The 20272-nt window shown below is 43.8% G+C and overlaps 1 protein-coding gene across 1 annotated transcript in view; it reads left to right on the top strand.

Moving 5' to 3' along the window:
• Positions 1-11550: 11550 nt before the first annotated feature.
• The window catches only part of LOC138300911 (cysteine-rich motor neuron 1 protein-like), a 35415-nt gene continuing 26693 nt past the window's right edge, over positions 11551-20272 (top strand). Inside the window, exon 1 of the mRNA XM_069240791.1 lies at positions 11551-11963. Within this exon, the coding sequence (XP_069096892.1) occupies positions 11678-11963 (286 nt within the window). The 5' untranslated portion in view covers positions 11551-11677. The remainder of the gene's footprint in view (positions 11964-20272) is intronic.

The following is a 20272-nucleotide window of genomic DNA, read 5'->3' as shown; positions in this document are numbered from 1 at the left end:
GGGTGCTGTCCCACGGCGTTGACCCTGTCCACGATTCTCCGCCATAGCTCCATCTTCCCAGCAATGGACGCCTGCTGCACCTGTGATCAGAATAGCTGTGGCTCTACCCGGATGATTTCCTCCACCATGACCCTTAGCTCCTCCTCTGAGAACCTGGGGTGTCTTTGGGGTGCCATGGATGTGGTGTGAGTGATATGTGTGAGGATGTGTGGGGTGATGTGTTGTGAGGTGCGTGGATGGTGTATGGGTGATGATATTTTGTGCCTCTGATTGAGTGGGTGCTCCTGACTTGTCTCTCTCTGCTTGCTATCTTTTTTTTCCCGCTGTAAGGGGTTGTGGGTAATGTGGGTGTGTGTTTTATATTGGATTGGGTGTGTGGGTGTGGTGTGTGTATGTGTGTCAGGTGTGAGGATTTTGAATTGTCCAATGTGGTGTAGTTTTGCAAGTGTGTGTGTATTTTGAGCGCAGCAGTGTGAATCGCCAATGGTTTACCGCGGTTGAAAGACTGCCGCAGTGATTCGTGGGTCGTGATACTGTGGGCGTATTCCTGTTGGCGTAACAGTGTGGGCTTTGGTACCGCCAGTTTATCACTGACCTTTGGTCTGGCGGACTTGTGTGGGTGTCTGTATAGTGGCGGATTTCTTAGTGTGGGTCATAATACCCGTATCAAAATACCGCCGCGGTCACGGTATGTTGGCGGCCATCAGCAAAGCGGTAGGCAGCATTTACCGCCAGGGTTGTAATGAGGCCCATAGGCATTAGCTGTGCGCAAAGGTGTTTAATGAAATTCACAAATGCAATGGGTGATGAGTGGGGTTATGGTAGGTGAAATCATCAGAGTAGTTGTCCCAGCTGTTGGCAGTCCAGGCCTAGTATCGAAGTGGCCATGGGAAAACTGAGACATGACAGTGCACAGTCAACAGGGTGTGTCAGTGGCAGACAATGGAGAATGTCCAGGGGAGGGTCACTTCCTGGCAGTGGTCTTGACTTAGCATCTGGTTCTGCAGGATGTGTGGATGTACGTCCTCGCTTGCGTGTGTGTTCCTCAGCTACAGGGGGAGGGGCGCTGGTGGTCTGTGGCTCCTCTGGCAGGGCCTCCATTCCACTAGCTGCCACAGAAGTAGATGGCTCTGTTGGAATGTGGCTAGTGGAATGTGCCTGCTGGTGGCTGGGGGACACACGCAGGATGCTGCTCAGTTCCTGCAGTACCCCTGCAATTGAGGCCATGGTGGCATTGAGGGTCTGCCACTGCTGCATGGACTCCTGGTGGTATACCCTCTGCAGCTTCTGGTTCTCCTGCACAGTAGCGAGGATCTTGCCCATAGTGTCCTGGGACTGGTAGTATGCTCCCAGGACTTGTGAGATAGCCTCCTGGCCGGTCGTTAGCTGTGGGTGCCGCATCCTTTGGCCCACGGGTGCCCTCCCACTGTCCAAGCCCCCCTGTGCCTGTACCCCGGGCATAGTGTGCCCACTACCAGTTGCACCAGGACTTTCATTGTCTTGGGTGTGTGACCTTGGCTCTAGTCCCTGTACGGTGGGGCACGCTGCTGATTGACCTGTCCTCTGGAAACAGGTTTAGGGATGTAGGGTTGGCGTTGATGTAGTAGCCACATGGGTGGGGGACTCTGATCTGTCCAGAGTGGTGCTTGTGCTAATGGACTGGACAGTTGTCCCAGAGGGGCCAGGGAAGTCGTCACTTTCCAGACATCCACTGTGGCCTTCATCCTGGGGAGTGCTGTCTGTCTCTGTCATCATCAGCCGGGTGGCAGTGGCAGCGGGACCTGTGGATGGAAAGGGAGGGAGTTACATTGTGGAGATGTACTTGCTGGTATCATCATCTGATGCATGGAGTAGCTTGACTTGCTTCCCAGTGATGGCAATGACAGCTGCAGCACTGCAGACACTATTTGCGAGTGACATATTGTGGCATTATTACCATTTCCCATTGAGCGTTGGGGATTGTGGATAGCATTGCTGTCATTGCCATGTGTTGGAACGCATTCGAAGCATCCAGTTGTTGTGGTATGTGCTTTGGCTTTCGGTGCAGGTGTTCCACTGTGAAGTAGGACTGTGAATGTTTGATGTGTTCTGAGGGGGGTGCAGAAGTGTGAGAAAGGGTGGATTAGGGAGTGATGGGTGGTGGGGATGCATGCTGTCAAGGAGTAGTTGGTGCCGGGGGACTGTTGTTGGCTTACCAGAGAAGATTCCTCCGATGATTCCAGTCAGGCCCTCAGGATGCATGATGTCCAAGACCTTCCCCTCCCATGATGTGAACTCAGAAGGAGGAAGTGGGGGCCCACCACCAGTCTTGTTGATGGCAATCTGGTTCCTTGATGCCGTGGAATGCACCTTCCTTTGTAGGTCATTCCACCTCTTCCTGATGTCATACCTTGTACGTGGATGGGTGCCCACTGAGTTGACTCTGTCAACGATCCTCTGCCATACCTCCGTTTTCATGGTTATTGATGTTTGCTGGACCAGTGCTCCGAACAGCTGTGGCTCTACCTTGACAATTTCATCTACCATGACCCTCAACTCATCATCTATGATACGTTGGTGCTTCTGATGAGACAAGGTAGTTGTGTTGTGGGTTTGGGTGTGTGTTGTGTGTGTAGGGTGCAGTGTTGAGAGGTTGGTGGGGTAGGGTTTTTTGGTTGATTGTGCTGGTGGTATCTGGTGTATATGTGCAGTGGCGATGTGTGTATTGTGTTGGTGGTGCAGTTGTGTGTGTATCTGTGTTCTAGTGGATGTGTGTTCGTCCTATGGTGTTGGCGTGCAGTGTCGTCCATTGATGTTCTCCTTGGTCTCTCGGTTGTTAATTGTGGTTGCTAAGGATTGTGGGGGAGGGGGCGTGAGGGAATGTTATATATTGCAGTTCGCAGATGTGTGTGGTGTGTGTCAGGTGTGGGGTATTCAGACTGTTCAATGTGGTGACAGGTTCTGGTGGAGGTGATTATTTGACTGCGACAAATTCGAACGCCAATGGTTTTCAGCGGTGCAATGACCGCATGCTGAATTGTGGCTCGTAATATGGAGAGCGGGGTGTTGTCAGCATAGCGGTGCTGGTAGAACCGTCTCTCTCCCGCCCGCGGCCTGCCTGACAGTTTGGGATTTGTGGCTGTATTTGTGCGGTCTTCACTTTGTGACTCGTAATATGGTGGTCACTGTACCGCCATCACTGGCTGACTTTTAGCGGCTGACAGGAGGGTGATCTTGACAAAACACCGCCAAACTTGTATTGAGGGCCAGAGTATCTAGGGGAGACATGTTTAAGGCATTACTGAAGGATTGTGTCAACAAGGAGCAGATTGATGGGATAGATACCAAAAGCTGTAGGAGATGTAACGTAAGCGAGGGCTGGACAGAAAGGATGGCAGCAGGAAAGTGAACAAGCAAGATAATAAACAAGTGAATCGGGACCAGCCACAGATGCAGGAGGAAGGAAAAGAAAGGGAGAAAAATGTTTCTTCAGAAGGGAAGGAGGAGGAAGATTTGGACAGCGATTGGTTAACTGCTGAGAACAGTGAAGGAGAGGAATCCCCTTGCAGATATGAGAGCATACATCCAGACCTGACTTTGGCACAAGTCAACAAGTTTAAATTAGATTAGTACACAGGCCAAGCTCTGGTACAGGGATTGGCTCGTAAAGATAACAGACCCCATGTTGATTTAGAAATTCATTAGAAGCACAAAAATATTCAAAGGGTCAGGGCATTAGTCGACACCGGAGCAGAGGCCTATTTAATTTATGGAAATCCAAAAGAGTTTACAGGTCAGCATTACACCATCACAGGTTTGGGTGGAAAAAAAACCCTGGCCCTACAGACTACTGTTTGAATGCAAATAGGGAAAACACCAAAAAGAGATATTGTTTTTGATTGTGCCCCTCCTAGAGTATATACTGGGAATTTACATTTTGAAGGGGATGAATTAAAACTGGATGATGGTTCTTGCCAGTTTAGATCAAAGAGATACATTTTAGTGGCAGCAGTGATGGTGTGTCATCTGAAGATACCCCCAGTAAAGGTGCCCCCAGCAACTAAGGTGGTTCGTTTGAAACAATACCAAATTCCAGGAGGGCATGAGGAAATAAGTGAGACTATCCAGGAGTTGATAGAGGCAGGCGTGATGGCTCTAGTCACCACTGAGTGAAACAGTCCTCTGTGGCCCGTGCACAGACGGCTGGGCACTACAGAATGACTATTGATTACCGTGAATTGAACAAATATACATCCCCCTTGACTGCTGCAGTCCCCGACACCATCACTTTGATTGAGAGAATACGAAAACATAAAAAGACCTTGTATGCAACCACTGTCATTGCCAGTGCTTTCTTTTCTATGCTAATGGCCCCTGAGAGTCAGGGACAATTCAATTTCTCATGGAACGCAGACAATTCTGAATGCTAAGGCTCCCCCAAGGGTATGTACATAGCCCCACCATCTGTCACCGGCTGGTGGCAGAATGCCTGGATGATGTATCAGTCATTACAGGACTGCAATTGTCCCATTATATTGATGATGTGATTAATCAATGGAGAGACACAAGAACAGGTGCAGACTCAGTTGGATAGGTTTGTGTAACTCTTGCAGAGCAAAGGGTGGATGATTAATCCAAATAAGACACAAGGACCCTCTCAAAATGTAAAGTTTCTAGGAATTCAGTGGAATCAGGGACATAGAGAGGTGTTGCTGCAGACAAAACAAAAGATCTTGGAATTTGCCACTCCCCGTACTAAGCAGGAGACTCAGTGATTCATTGGATTGTTTGGTTTTTGGAGACAGCATATCCCTCAGTCAGATGTTGGCCCCTTTGTACAAAGTGACAAAAAAGAAACTTCAGTTTGAATGGGGAGAGAAGCAGCAGTGTGCGTTTGACTTGGCAAAGGAGGCGATTCAACAGGCTTTAGACTTATGGCCAGTACAGGAAGAAGACATTGAGTTACATGTAACCGTTCAGGGGCAATATGCAAATTGGAGCACATGACACAAAAAGGGAAGAAAAAGGGTGCACCTGGATTTCTGGACCAAAAAGCTACCTGATGCTGGAGAGCGAAATACTCCCTTTGAAAAACAGTTACTTGTTTGTTACTGGGCTCTAGTGGATACTGAGCAAATAACCCTAGATCATAATGTGATTCTGAGACCTGCGATTCCAATAATGGAGTGGATGATGAGTTCACGTAAATCTTACCACATCAGACATGCACAAAAGGCCAGTATAATCTGATAGAAGTGGTACATTCAGGATAGGGCCCAAGTGGGACCGGCAGGGACAGCAGCCCTGCATGAACATGAACAGGTGCCACAAGCCCCTGTGCAATATGTCCAGAGGGTGCAGGAGGTACCAGAGATAAAAGAGTCACCCGTAAGTAGGGGCAGCCATTTGAATCCTTGTCCCCTGAGGATAAGAAGGATGCATGGTTTACAATGGTTCAGCCAAGTATGTGGAGGCCAAAGGACACTGGAAGGCAGTGTCATATAACCCAGTCATCAAGAAGTTGTTATCCACTACAGGAGAAGGGAAGCGTAGTCAATATGTAGAATTGTATGCTGTATATCAGCACTGAAACAAGAATTGCCTGGGACCTGTCACATTTATATTGATTCCTGGTCTACTGCCAATGGGTTAGCCAACTGGCTTCCCACATAACATGCACATAACTGACAAATACATCCTAAGGAGGTGTGGGGCAAAAAGTTGTGGCAGGAAATTTTGGAAATGCTAGAGCAAAGTATAGTTTCTGTGTATCATGTAGATGCCCACTGTTCCACCAACTCACTAGAACGATGGTTTAATTCCCTTGCAGACAACAAAGCCAAAATCTCAGAGGCACAAGTGGGTACACAAGATTCTGACTTGGTGGGATGACTAAGAGGGTGCACCAAAAATGTGGACATCTGGGAGAAAAGACCGCTAACAGGTGGGCAGAGATTAGAGGGATGCACATTCCCCTAGTGTTGATAAAAACTGTGATCATGCAGTGTCCTATTTGTCAACACATACAACAGAGATCTGTCCCGCAAACAGTCAAAGGTCAGTTGGGGGAGAAAGAAGTTGCTGGGGCAGATATGGCAGGTTGATTACATTGGGCCACTAACGACTAATCGCATGTGTCACTATGATTGCACAGTAGTTGACACTTATTCTGGTTACCTGATTGCCGTCCCTGGCAAATGTGCCACTTTTTGCCAATTACGAAAACTATCAGATGGAACTTTGAGAAATTTCAGAGAGCATTTAAATGAAGCCCTCCAAATTTTGAATAACAGATCATTGACAAATGTAGAGACCCCTTTAATGTGAATGTTGACCCCAGTGTTACAGATACAACCCCATGTAGCGACCAGCACCATCATGTATTAGGAAATAAAACCAGGAGCCTTACCCTCACCGAGCCACACCAGAATCACCAGGTCTTAATCTACTTGCCTTAAAACCCCACCTATTGAAACCAAGACACAAGGCACTTTTTGAAACAGGTGTTGGAATACAGATTCTCCTGGAGCATTTCGGATTGATTGCTCCCAGATCTGCATTGGCACTCAAAGGTATTCAGGTCTTGGGTGGAGTGATCAATGCAGACTACCAAGGAGAATTCAAAACTATTCTCCTGAATAGTGGAGACACTGACTTGATAATACAACCATACAACATGGAGATGGAATTGCTCAACTAGTAATTATCCCAGCGAATGGAGTAATAATGAAAAAGGGGACTGCCCCAGCCTTTCTTTCAGTGCGTGGGGAGAGAAGTTTTGGCTCAACTGTCAAAAACCCTGGTGCTAAGGGGTGTGTAGAATCCCCAATTTGTCCTCCTGATCCTGCCGAAATCATTGCAAAGGGCAAAGACAATGTCCTGATAGTCATGAAACCAGGAAGTGAGACATGGGAATACATACCAGCGGATAAATGTTATTTGCGAGAATGATCATAGTTGTCTCTTTTACAGATCATTCTACGAGGTGTCTTTGTGGTAGCTGTTGTAAGTGGTATCCCTTCGGACGTGTGCATGTGGGGTCAAGGAGATCGAAAGCCCCCAGCTCCAAAATTATTGACCAGTCATGCCGATCGACACCTTTACTGCACTTGACCGAAAATGTTTGTACTCATCTGGCACGCGTCAACAGATTGGACTTTTATACTACTTGTTTAGTCACTATACCAACTCCTGCCAGTGTTTTGCTGCAAATCTTTAATGCCACCAACAAAGATGGAGCAGTTCAAAGGAGTGACATGTTGTCACACTTTTCTCCATATGAATCTAGCAGGTTTTGCAAGTGGTAAAGTGGTTAGAAACGGGATAACCTAAACCATGTGATTACTTACAATATTACTACAGGTGATGTCTGCTACAACTTAACTTGTGATTCTTACAAAATCAGAAAATGTGCTCAAAGGCACCTTGAGACAACAAAAGGGTCTCCTCAAGAGATCCCTTGGGAACAACGAGTACCGTGTCACCATATAAACGATAAACTTTGTAAGAATATGGACATTAGCATGTCCTGCCAATATATTGTGACTGCTGCTAGCCACATCAAGCATGTCAAACTACCAGTGGGGTGGTTGTTCTCTTGTGAAAATACCACTTATACATACATTCCTGCCAATATAACTGGTAGACTGTGTGCTTTTCCGGGATTAGGACTCATGATGTTTCCATTTCACTCTGTACATACTCTCTATCTGAGGAAAACAGTTCAATTAAGAGAAGACTGTGACTCTGAAATTCAGTTATTATCTAAATCATGAAATGTGAGTTTAAGCATTTCTATAGTAGGTGTTCCATGATTAACTGTTTATAATACTTGAGTTAGTAGCAGGTTATCATGTTTAATGGTTAAGAACATCAATCAGACATCCATCACCTTAAGTGAACTTCTCATGGATATACGAGTAACTAGAAAAGCAGCGTTGCAAAACAGGGCCGCCATTGACTATTTACTGTTGAAGCATAATCATGGCTGCTCAGAATCTGAGGGCATGTGCTGCTTTAACCTATAAGACCAATCTGAATGTTGAAAGGAGTAAGGCAGGACGTTGACAAAGGGTAGCAGGACTGGTTATTTAACTGGTTACCTGATTTTGGGCAATTACGCAATATTTTAGGTGGAATACTCGTAGTGATTTATATTATAATAATGCTATGTTACTGTGTACAATGCATACCTAATCTACTTACAATGTTTAAACCATAAAGGGTTACTTTTAGACCAGTATGTTATGAGAGTCACTGGTTAAAGGGTGGAGTGTAATGCTATCTGTGTTTACCCCCCGATTCCATCTTGACCGCCGACTCCATTTTGTGCTTAGCTTCAAATGCTGTCACAGTGGTGGTGCAGATATTTTTCCATGCACAGCTTATTAACGTGTTTTTGCTTTTCTAACCAGGGAAGGGAACATTACATGGGGATGCAATTCTGATAAGAGTGTACAAGGATGAGAATGTTTATAGCAGAGAAAGGTACGGCTCTGTCTTGGAAATACCTTGGGATCTGGCCAAACCTTTGTGCGTGTTTTCAACACTGACCAAGCACAGCCAGCGGTTGATTTTCACAACTTACTCGAAGGGAGGGAGGGTACCAGACCTTCCTCTTAAGTTCGTTTAAAGTATATAAGGTGGGGAAACTTGTCGGTGAGGCAAAAGAAACTTATTTCTGAGGGTGGATGCATTGCTTAGGAAAATCAGAGTCCCATTGGGGAAAATGTCTCCTGACTCAGCTGTCCAAGGTTCCACAGCTTGACATTGGCAAAGACAAGGATGATGTTGGATTCAATCCCCATGGTGATGCATTTTTAATTCTTAATTATCTAGCTTTAGTGTGTGCATGCTTATATATATATATATATATATATATATATATATATATATATACTGCATACATATTCATTGTGGATATGTTGCATTTTCTCTGATTATTATTATTCAACTGCTGTGATTAATTTAGTAGCTGCATGTGTTTTGCTGCATTCACATTAAGTGCTTCTGTTAATATTTTTGTATACTTGTGTTTGAACCCTTGGCAGTGCCTTAATACATTAATTACACAGACTAAGAGTGCTACATTCTTTGCATTTTTTAGCCTTGTTCTCTCTTAGTTTGAAGCAAAGCAGAACAATAACCTAAATAAAATCAGAGTTTCCCTAAGTTATCGTGAGGGAACTATTGTTATTCTTTTTGTGATAGAATGTACTGTAATATCTGGTTGTTCTGTATCAGATGTAATTTGATGATCTTGTACCATGTTTTGTTTTTTAATATTGTTGAACATGTAGCAAAGTATCTGTACAAAAAAACTGCAAGCACCAGAGCGCACAAATTAAAAGCAGGCCTGAAAATCCTGCTCCTACATGTGCAACACTCACAATCAATAGAAACCACTGATGTCAAAATCTTTTTACTGAGGCATCAGTCATTTGTATTCAAGTCAGGGCTTTGTGAGTCGGGACCCTCAGTTCTAAGACCTTGTACGACATTCAAAAGGGCCCATAACATGGACGTCTTTTAGGGGTCGCCAGGGGTCACAGTTGCAACTCCTAATTTGCCCTTTGAGACCCCTGCCTTCAGAGGTGGCCAATTCAGTCTAAGGAACACAGTGGCAGCTTGTCCTTATGGACATCAGTTGGAACTTTACTCTGTTTTCTGTCTATTTTTATCACACTAATTGTGATTATTAACATATTTTGTCACTATTGTTGTAATACAAATGAGGAACAGTTAACTGACATATACCCTTCCACGGCAGCTGAGGTAAGTAAAAATTAGTTTAAATTCATGTTGTGTGCATGCTTGAGGGTGACAGTGTGTTTACACAAGAGTGTGATTGTGTGTGTAGGCGTGTATGTGTGTTTGAGTGAAAGTGGAGGTCAAAAGGTGCATGATGTCACGTCCCCTACTCCTGGCATTTTGGTGAATTAACTTCCATGCACCCTAAGGTGTTGTATGTTCATGTACTTAACTTTTTTGTAACAAAAGCACTGATTGATTTTGCAACAGTAAAAGTAAGAAACGTAAAGGTAATCCATATCAGCCACTTCGTCCCATTTACATCTATTACTTAATTTTGCATTCCTTAATTGCCTGTGCTGTTCCCAGGATGTCCTGTTTCGGTATTTTTTTTGTGTTGCATATTACTCCTGTACAGTGCCTGCTTTGAACTGAGTCGCCTTCATGTTCCTATTACTGGCAGCTTTTGAAAGCTCTGGAGTTTAGTCTGAAGGCAGTGTGATTTTCTCACACTGCTTGTGAGTAGGTCAGAAAGGTCAGAACACATAGTGATGAAATCCTTGGCCTCTTTGCAAAGCACACAGAACAATGGTCTCATTTCCAGTTGCAATTGTGATTTTGTGCAAACGTGTGTGAAGGAGGTACACAGTTAAAAAATTGACAAGGCAAAGGTAAAAGAAAATACAGTGCTTACTGTGATTGCGTGCGCTGTGAGGAAAGGAAGGAGATACGAAGAAGTGCTTTCAGGAAATAGAGGAAAGAGGGTGCTGAAGAGGTAGGAGATGTAAAATATGCAGATGGACGAGATGTGAATAGAAAAAGAGTATACGTGCCTAAGAAAGATAGAGTGAACATAGGCCTGATTTAAACCTCTACCCCTTGCACGGGCCTCAGTAATGATTAATTCGCAGCCTCATAGTTTCAGAATTAAAACATTGTCAATATTACTTACAACAAAAGTATTACTGTTGCTCACTTATCTTAAACAGCCAACAGTCATAAAGCCTAAAGTTCTGGATGGTGTTAGGTGTATGTCAATTGTGTGTGCTATTTATCTGGAAGAAGTAACAAAGCTCAGTGGAACCAAAATACCCGTCGGCCAGCACGCTATGGGAATTGCAGAAATGTAGTTTAAGGAACGTCCTTAATTACGTAGGCCACGCCTCTTTTCGAGACCACCAATTTTTTCATGCCACTTAAAGCCCTGATTCGAGTCTGCCTTTCATGCTCAGGTAGTTAATTCGTTTTACACTATCTAAAAATGTTTGCGTGGCCGGATTTTCACTTGCCCATACTCACCGTAGTTACATTAATACTTAAGTTTGGAAAATGAGAGACATTTTTCCCATGAAACCTCTATCCTTATGCTGCTTGTAAAAAATGGGAACACTGGTTTCACTTTACCGTGTTTACTGCCCTCAAAATACATTGTACGGGTGGGTAAGTAGATATTTTATAAATATATTCATTTTTTTCTCTTAATAAAAAATCAAATCAATCAAATGTATTACTCTCCCTACATCACGTTTGAAAATGGGTGATTCTATCTGCACTTTACTCCCTAGACTATTTATCAGAGATTTGAGACCCATTATTCTTTGTCTTCGATAATTTGGAGATGGCTAGTATCTCACCTGGAAATCCCCTCCTACTAACCCACAAACATTTATTAGCCCAGGCTTTCCATGGTCGTTAACATGCGACGATGTGTTCAAAGAATCAGTAGGTGGCGCTGCTGACCCGTTTCGTAGTCCAGTATGTGAGCAGAGGAAACATGAGAACCTGAGCCGAAGGACTTCTTTCTTTGAACAAAGGGGTCAATGTTTTGTCAGCGCCCCTCCATAAATACAGACTGAGGGGGCAGTGCGGCACAGCAGCACATGTTAATAATTGAAGCACGGAACAGAGCCCGGTACACACCAGCCAAGCTACCTCGGACATTTGCACAATGAATTCCCGAGTGTTTCTCTGTTTCTTTTTATCGTGTCTCTTTAAAGATTCTCTGGCTTCCAACTGCACAGCCTGTGATAGGAAGCTGTGCCCCCCAAGCCCTCTCTCCTGCAGCGGGAAGTACGCGACGGACCCGTGCGGCTGCTGCAGGCACTGCGCCAAGGAGGAGTGGCAGCCGTGCGGCGGCGAGAACTGGCAACTGGGCTACTGCGACCACCGGCTCAGGTGCGCGGCTCTGAACGGGACTCAGCTGGTGCAGATACCGGACGTCGGAGTCTGCAAGCGTAAGTAGTTGTTTGATTTAGCTCTAACCGGTGCTTACTTTGGAAAACTTAAATGCGGATTCGTGCGCTCTTCAGGAGTCGGTCTCCAAATCACAGGCTGGCGAATACAAAGGCTGCATAGTCTTGAGTCCGTGGAGTGCCTCTTTTCTGCTACACTTCCTAACTTTTTACTTCACTCTTAAGGTTCTTTTCACCCTTGCTTCCTCACTGTGGTATTGCTTTACTCATTTCCTCCTTCTCCCTTTCTGTTCTTTTTCTTCCAGCCCGTATTTTTATTACTAACAATCGAGTTTTGGGCACTCTTTTATGCAAAACGTGTGCAGGTGGTGGGAGGGAGTGAAGAGTGATCGAACCGCAGGTAGCTGGATAATTTAAGCACGCTTGTCCCACCAAGTGTCCGGTGGCACGTGTAATACACTCTGCCAGTCATCTGTTTTATCCAACAATGATTTCCAATCTCCGATTTATAAATGTGCGTTTCTCGTGATAAAAATGGGAGTACAGGTACCAACATGTAAAGTGCTCTGATCTAAAAACTCGGGATTTTCTTTTTCTTTTTTTTGTTGCAGTTTTCAGTTAACGGTTCTGGTTGCGGGTTTTCATTTAACAAACAAATGTTCTGCCGCCTCTAGCTTTGGTTTAGTTCGACTGAGCCAGTTGGATTGAAGAATCGCAAGCACATTGTCTGATTGCATGTCTCTGCCCTCACGCTTTTTCTTAAAAGAATTGTTTTGTGTTGGCTTGTGACCGGAAAACTTCAAGGTATTGCTGAAGCCTGAAGAGTCATTTCTAGCTCAGCCTGGGGCGGAAGACGAGGGTTACTGTTACCCTTGGGACTGCCTTAAGAACGTCATTTAGGGGTCGCCAGGGATCGCAGCTGCGGCCCCTGGGTTGCCCTGAACCCTGGCATTGTCTTAGCGACCCCTGACCTCAGATTTGGCAAAATCAGTGCCAGGAACAGAGTGGCAGCTCAACTTTTATGTCGACCAGGGCTCCACTGTTTTCTTTCTACGTTTTTATTACAGTAACACTGAATAATATATTCACTGTCAGTGGAATAACCAAGCATTTGCAATGCAATATGTCTCGCATTTGCTTGAGTTAGAGTTATTGGCATTGTAAATTCATAACTGGACTTTTCTTACCACATAAATTGGCTAACCCTGCCTCATAAATTTGTCTTTCCCTGCCATATAATTCCAGCGGCCCTGCAATAAACTAAATCACCTCCAATTACCCTCTTCCTCTGTCTGCAGAAAAAAATGAAAATGTTGGCCTTTAGCATACTAATTTAAATCTGCCATGCTAATTCCAATAGAAAATCAATTTCACCACCCCACCGTCAGGGTCGCTAACTGGCTAACCAAATTCCCCCAAAAAACACAAGACAGCCACAGAGGAGACATAAACTAGAAGGCCCCCCCAAACATATCAAGAGTGTTCAAACAGTCATAGTGTAATAAGGATGTTAAGTTGGGCTGAATCATGGTTATAATTGTAAACAGTAAAGAGTATTAAAACATATACAATTATCATATAAACCTTTATCAGAAGTAAACTTTTTGCATTAGACTGTAATGCTCAAACCAGTGTCTAGAGGGCCTCCTAACTAAAATACTATTTGTAAGAAACATGTCATGTAACCATATTGTTAGCCACTAGAGGGCATAACCCAAAGAAAAAAACAGGAGAGAGTAATGCAGTGTATCCCTATACTTAGCCCGTAGAGGATGTTTTTTAGGGCTAGCTGGACTGCTGTAATGATATTACAAACAAGGCCTTTAAAACCGTACTTCCCCAGCTGTAAAACAAAAGTTCTAGCCATGAGAAAACTTAAAAGGCACTGAATGGTGGGAGGGTCATTATTTTGGGATCCCCACTAACCTAGTGTGGGGACCCAGAGATGATGTAGACAGACCGTTTTGAAGGTGGTCCATTGTCCTAGGAACACCACAGGCTGAGTTATGAGCAAAAATGTTTTGTAAAAGTAACGCCCTAAAAAGAATGATGTGGTGAGTTTTGAGCCACAAATATTATAGTGTGTTCTCTGCAATGCTCAGAATAGCCCAGAGACAATACTACAATAAAAACAGCATTTGGAAGAAACATGGTCATGTAACAACACAGTCAGCCCTTAGGGAGTATAACCACATGAATAAACCAGGAGAAATTAATGCAGTGCAACTATATATTTAGCCACTAGAGAATATAATGCATTACACATTTTCAAGGTTAGCTGGCCTATTGCAATTATATTACATATGAGGCCCATAAAACATAACTTTTCTCAACTGTGAAACAAAAGGTTTCGCCATGAAAGAATTAAAAAAGATAATGAATGGTGGTAGGGGTTATTATTTTAGAGTTCCCACTAACATAGTGTGGGGACCCAGAGAAGATGCACACAGAACGAGCACAATATGGTTAATGTTTTGAAGATGGTCCCATTGTCCTCTGACCACCACAGGCTGTGTTATGAGCAAAAAGGTTTTGTAAAACTTAAGCCCTCTGCAAATGATTATGGGGCTATTTTTCTGTGAGAGAAATAGTTTAGTATGTTGATATGATTGTAATGCTTAGAACAGCCCCTAGAGGACACCACAATGAAAGTAGCTTTTATAAGAAACATGGTCATGTAACTATATAGCTAGCCCCTAGAGGAAATAACCACACAAAAAGAAAATGGCACTAAATAATGCAGTGTAACCATATATTTAGCCCTTAGAGAACTTACTGCGTTACACATTTTCAGTGGTAGCAGGCCTATAGCAATGATATTACAAACAAGGCCCTTAAAAACAAACTATTTCCAGCTATAAAACAAAAGTTCCAGCCATGAGAGCTATTAAAAAGACACTGAGTGGTGAGAGTGGTTTTTAGCTTGGGGTCCCCACTAACCTAGTGTGAGGACCCAGAGATGATGCAGACAGAAAGAGCATGTTGTGCTGAACTTTTTGTAGTTAGTCCCATTGTCCTAGCACCACCACAGGCTGTGTTATGAGCAAAAATGTTTTGTAAAAGTAATGCCCTGCAAAGCATTATGGGGCGAGTTTCCTGAGTACAGTGAATACTGTAGTATCTGCTCTCCCTCTGTGCGGGAGAGCCAATTTCGCTTTGAGGATTTCTGTTTTATGTAAAGCATTTACCAATTTCAAATGTTTTAAGGGGAGAGCCACAAGAAATTACTCTGATTAGGTAACTGTGACCATCGTGACCAGCGCTCCAATACCACTGATCGAGTTCACACTGTTGTGCCTGTTCGCGCTGTGAGCGCCATGGTCACAATGCACCACAGGGGAGAGACAAATGAAAAAAAAGTAGTTTGCCCACGCTGAAGTATATTGGCAATCATACAATAATCCATGTAAAAGGGGCAGTCTGCAAAGCATGACAAAAACAGCCTCATGGTGGGACAAACGTAAAGTATTTACCAGTGACATCAAGTGATTTTTGAAAGGCAAGCGCAGGAATGAATGAAAGTGATGGGCGTCAAACTGGCATGGTTAGAAGCCCACAATCCTTAAAAAAGGTCAAAGCGCTTGAGCTCTGTACCTAAAAATGGGGTGCAGTTAGCTGGAATTTAGCCTTCCCTGGCAGCTGAGGTAAATAAAAAATAGAAAATGTATTTTGTGTGCATGCTTGGGGGTGAATGTATATTTATGTGAGAGAAAGTACCTATGCAAGTGTAAATGTGTGTATGTGTAAGAATGTGTGTGAAATTGAAGATCAAAGGGCATGTGATGTCACTTCTGCCACCCCCTGCATTTTGGTGAATTGACGTTCATGGTCTGCCTTTGCTGGTTTTATCTTACCTTGGAATTTTCAGAACCCCATGTGCTGCAGTTGGATCCTACCAGGCGTTTGCCGAGCTCACGTGGTAGTTCCCAATTTTTTAAAAATACTTAGGGCCTGATTTCGATCTTGGTGGAGGGGTTTCCATTACATCCTATGAGATTTAGAGTTTGGCTGCTGGGATATCCGTCATCTTGGTGACAGAGTAACTTTTCCCCCAATATCTAAATCAGGTCTCCAGTCTGGTTTTCTGATTCCCCTCCACACACCTGTAAACTAGAAATTTCCCAGTTAGTTATTCTTACTGTTGCAAGACCCAGCATCATTCTAAATCTGGCTACGGCTAAGTAAGAGTGCCAGCAGGCCTTACCTCAGGAGGAAAAGATTACCATCAACAGCCTTCCGAAGACAAGCACATAACAGAAATGTTTTCTCACATATGTGTAATCCTGATTGTTGGTATCCCACTTGTCTGTTTACTGTTCTCTATGTCACCTGTGGGTGCCCTGCGGCCATCATCGTCATGTGAAGTTGTATGTTTATACCTATTGTCCTTTTACCTGATTACATAGCTATGGATTATTGCTTTGCACTCTATAGAGTGTAGCAAAATCAATTATTCTGCATGGTCACCCCAGATTTTTCATTTGTTTTCTGGTCCATATCTTTTAGCTCATATTAGGATTTTGTGCACTGTGACACTGCTTTTCAGTGTCGCAGTGCATATGCTCTGGCCTTAAAATCGTAATTATAAGATTGGCTTCATCCAGTTAGTCTATTTACCTGTCTTGTAAGGCCGTGGTAGATTGTGCAGAAAAAGCATTGATGCATAGGAGTTAAATGCGATATGTGGACTACATTGTGTGTTTAAACCACACACCTATATGACAACATATGTGGCTGCCAGGAGCATTACTGTATCCTCCCTGGATTGTAGTAACACATGACAAGGAACAGTGTTGTAGACATGTGAGACAACCTATTTTGTATATTAATGTCACTTTCAAAGTCTGCCTTGTACATCCACAAGGTAGAGTGCAGATTATATAATAAAGGTGGTATACTTTGTTTAAAAAGTGTACCCTCACATTGACTTGAAGGCTTAAAAGCTATTTCAGTGTGTTGATTTAGCCACATTCCCAAAAGACAGGAGTAGGGGGTGACTAAAACATTTACTTCTGCATGTCTGCCTGGAAAATGCTAGAAACGTAATTATTTCCTTCTTAGCGTTCACAATCTGATTAGCTTAAAGTCAACTGTTATGTTGGTTTGAGTGGAAAAGTAACTTTATAAAGTTATACTTTGTGCTGCTTGAAACATAACTAGCTTAAAACCACTTCTACCACTTATCGCACATCCAGAGCTGGAATTCACTTCCTTGGCTCTGAGTGTTAACAACCCTGGTTTGAAAGACAACGGTCTGCCTCTGAGCCCAGGATGGTGTTAACTGCTCAACACTTAGCACAGAATCGCTAACTTGGATTGGACATGGACAGCTTACAGAACAAATGAAGCCTCAGCACCTCCCCTTTTGACTGGGAGATGCCATGGAGCGTGTTAGAGATGAGATTCCAAGTTGGTTATGGTAGGCACCTAAGGCACGCAGGAACTGCCACTCTAGTCTGGGAAAGGGAGCTACACTCCTAAGATAACCCCTGCTCAGCCCTTCGGTAGCTAGGCATGAGCAGTCAGGCTTACCCCAGAAGCAATTTGTAAAGCGTTTGCGCAACACACACAACCCAGTGACACAATACATACACCACAAAGAAAACTCTACAACAAGTTATGTAAAAATATACTGCATTGCATAGCACATCATTAGACTAAAAACAACTTAGATCAGCAACACTCTGCTAAGCAAACAGTTATCGGAACATCTTCATTCAGAATGCACATACCATGATACATTTCCATATTGCATGTGTACTAGAACAGTACCCTCCCACTGCATACAAGGCCAACCCTGAAAATACAGTATGTATGTCTCCCTCTACATGGCTAAAACAACATATCACAGAAATCAGTTCATAAAAAAGCAATGCAGTCACATAATGAGGTGCAAAAACCTTATTGTGAAACGTTGCTTCCCCAAGAATCACCAACACTGAGCAAGTTGCACTGTGCCTCACTGCAATTCCAAACATGCCCATGCTAATCCTTATTCATCAGAAAATAGCACTTAGACATATGTCAGGGCATTTCCAATGCAATTGTATGAGTGTAGTAGCGCTCATAGTAGTGAGAAACTAAATAGGCTGTCACTACTAGGACAGGCCACACAATAGGGCCCATGTCCTACCTCTAACCTACACAACACCCTGCTCATAGGTTGCCTAGGGCCTACCTTAGGGGTTACCTACATGTAGTAAAAGGACAGTTCCAGGCCTGGCAAGTAAATTTAGATGCTAAGCCAATGTGGCAGTAAACTGTGCACGCTGGTCCTGCAGAGGCAGGCCTGAGACAGGTTTGAAAGGTTACTTCTGTGGGTAGCGCAAGCTGCACTTCAGGCTCACTAGTAGCATTGAATTTACAGGCCATGGGTATATAGGGTACTACTGTAAAAGGGACTTACAGGTAATTAAAATGTGCCAGTCAGGTGTAAGCCAATCATACCAAGTTTAGAAGGGAGAGCACATGCACTTTAGCACTGATCAGCAATGATAAAGTTCCAGAATCTGAGACCCAACACAAAGAGGTCAGAAAAACAGGAGGAGGAAGGCAAAATGTTTAGGGATGACCCTGGAAAGAGTGCCAGGTCCAACAGAGGGTTTCTCCTATTCAGTCAAAAGACCCTTCTGGGCAACTAGAGTCCAATTGCAGTTGGGGAGAGAACCATTTTGGATCCTGTCTGGTGGTAGGAGAGTCTGTTTAAATAGGAGAGTGGTCAAGGAGGCAAGTATGGTCCTGTCTGATGGCAGGAAGGTAGCGCCATTTTAAAACGGGTTATATGGTACTTTTATAGTAAGGCAGAGGAAGTACTACAAATAGAAACTGTACGAAAATCGGATTTGGTGAAATAATTTCTACAATCACTAGCTAATGCAAAGGATAACTCTGGCACTTAGACCACCACCTAATGACATTCCTGGACTTGGGACGGCTCCATCTGAAGAAGGTGCCCTGCTGGAAGAAAGAATCCTTCTGAAAGCCTGCTGAAGATGATGACTCACTTGTGTACTTAAGGATGTCTGACTGCTGCTTGCAACCAGGAACTGTTGCTGCTGTCCAGGTGTTAAGGGGTTGGCATTCTGTTTGCCTGCTTAAAGAACTCTAAAAGCAGAAGGACTCCTGACTCCAAGAGGGCCCCTCAACCAATGGAGGACGGGGCTATGCGGGAGACTTGGCTGGAGCGAGATGTGGTGTCTAGAAAACTTGCCCTGAGGAGCTAGTGGCTGCGGGACTGACCAGAAGAACTTTCCCACCAGTTGGAGAAAAGTAAGACTTTTTCCCACCTGATGAGGACTTGGACAAGATGTTGAGATTTGCCCATGAAAGTCGCACCCTAGGCATGCAAGTAAACAAGATTTGTCCCACTCAGAATTGTTTGCCATTCTGAACCCTGCCTGGTTACTTCTTCCATCCTTAATCTGTTGGGGGATTTAGGCTTTGAAAAATGTGACTACCTCCTAAGGTAAAACCTTTGACCGGGAAGAAACTTCAAACAATCCATCCTTTACAGAGCCCCTGGTGGCCATGAAAAGCACGTTGGCCACAATTTGAAATTTTGTCACCAAAAACCTATGGATTCAGCAGGAGCTTGATGATGACATATCAGCTGCAGCCTAAAACCTTTCCCTCTGGAAGATTTTGACTTTCATTTCAGAGTCTAGTCTGAAGGTAAAAGCTTCGACTAGGACGACCTCCTTAGTGTATCCAACCTCTGCTCCATTGCATTCAATCTGAAATCAAACCATTCTGTTTCAATGTCGTTTTACATTTTCTAGGCGTAAAACGTTCACATTTCTTATTCCCAGGACCCATTATCAATTTAATGAAATCAGTTTCCTTTTGTTCATTACCTTTTTCTTTATTTTTCTAATTTGGTTTGGAACTTTTATTTTGTTGTGTTCTTTACTTTAAAATGAATGGTACTGCCTGAACATAACGTTCAGCTCTTCTAGGATTGCGCTATGAATGTGCCGCAGCTACCAGAGGGTTGGAGCCGAACTTCTCTCAGATTTATATTTTGAACAAACCATATTGTATTTATTAAGTTGGCAGCGATCACCCCCCTCGGTTATATCGCTGCCAAATTAATTACCCAGTTTATGATAGGGACACTGTCCCTTTGTGGGGAGAAAATGTGAGTGATTGTGGAAGCTTATAGAAGGGACGATAAAAACACTTTGAATGGATGTTTTACGTTTTGTCTTTGACACAAGCAGGTTAAGAAGAATTAAGTCTGTACCCAATGTGCTTTAGGGTTCATCGCTCACCCAACACCAATATCAGCCTTCTTTCACGTTTCTTGTGATTGTATTTGACTTGTGCAACCATCTTTGCTTGCTGTTAGGTGA

The sequence above is a fragment of the Pleurodeles waltl genome, chromosome 6, assembly GCF_031143425.1.
Source record: "Pleurodeles waltl isolate 20211129_DDA chromosome 6, aPleWal1.hap1.20221129, whole genome shotgun sequence".
Lineage (NCBI taxonomy): Eukaryota > Metazoa > Chordata > Amphibia > Caudata > Salamandridae > Pleurodeles > Pleurodeles waltl.
Note: the sequence above shows the minus strand (reverse complement) of the source record. Positions and strands in the feature narration are given on the sequence as shown.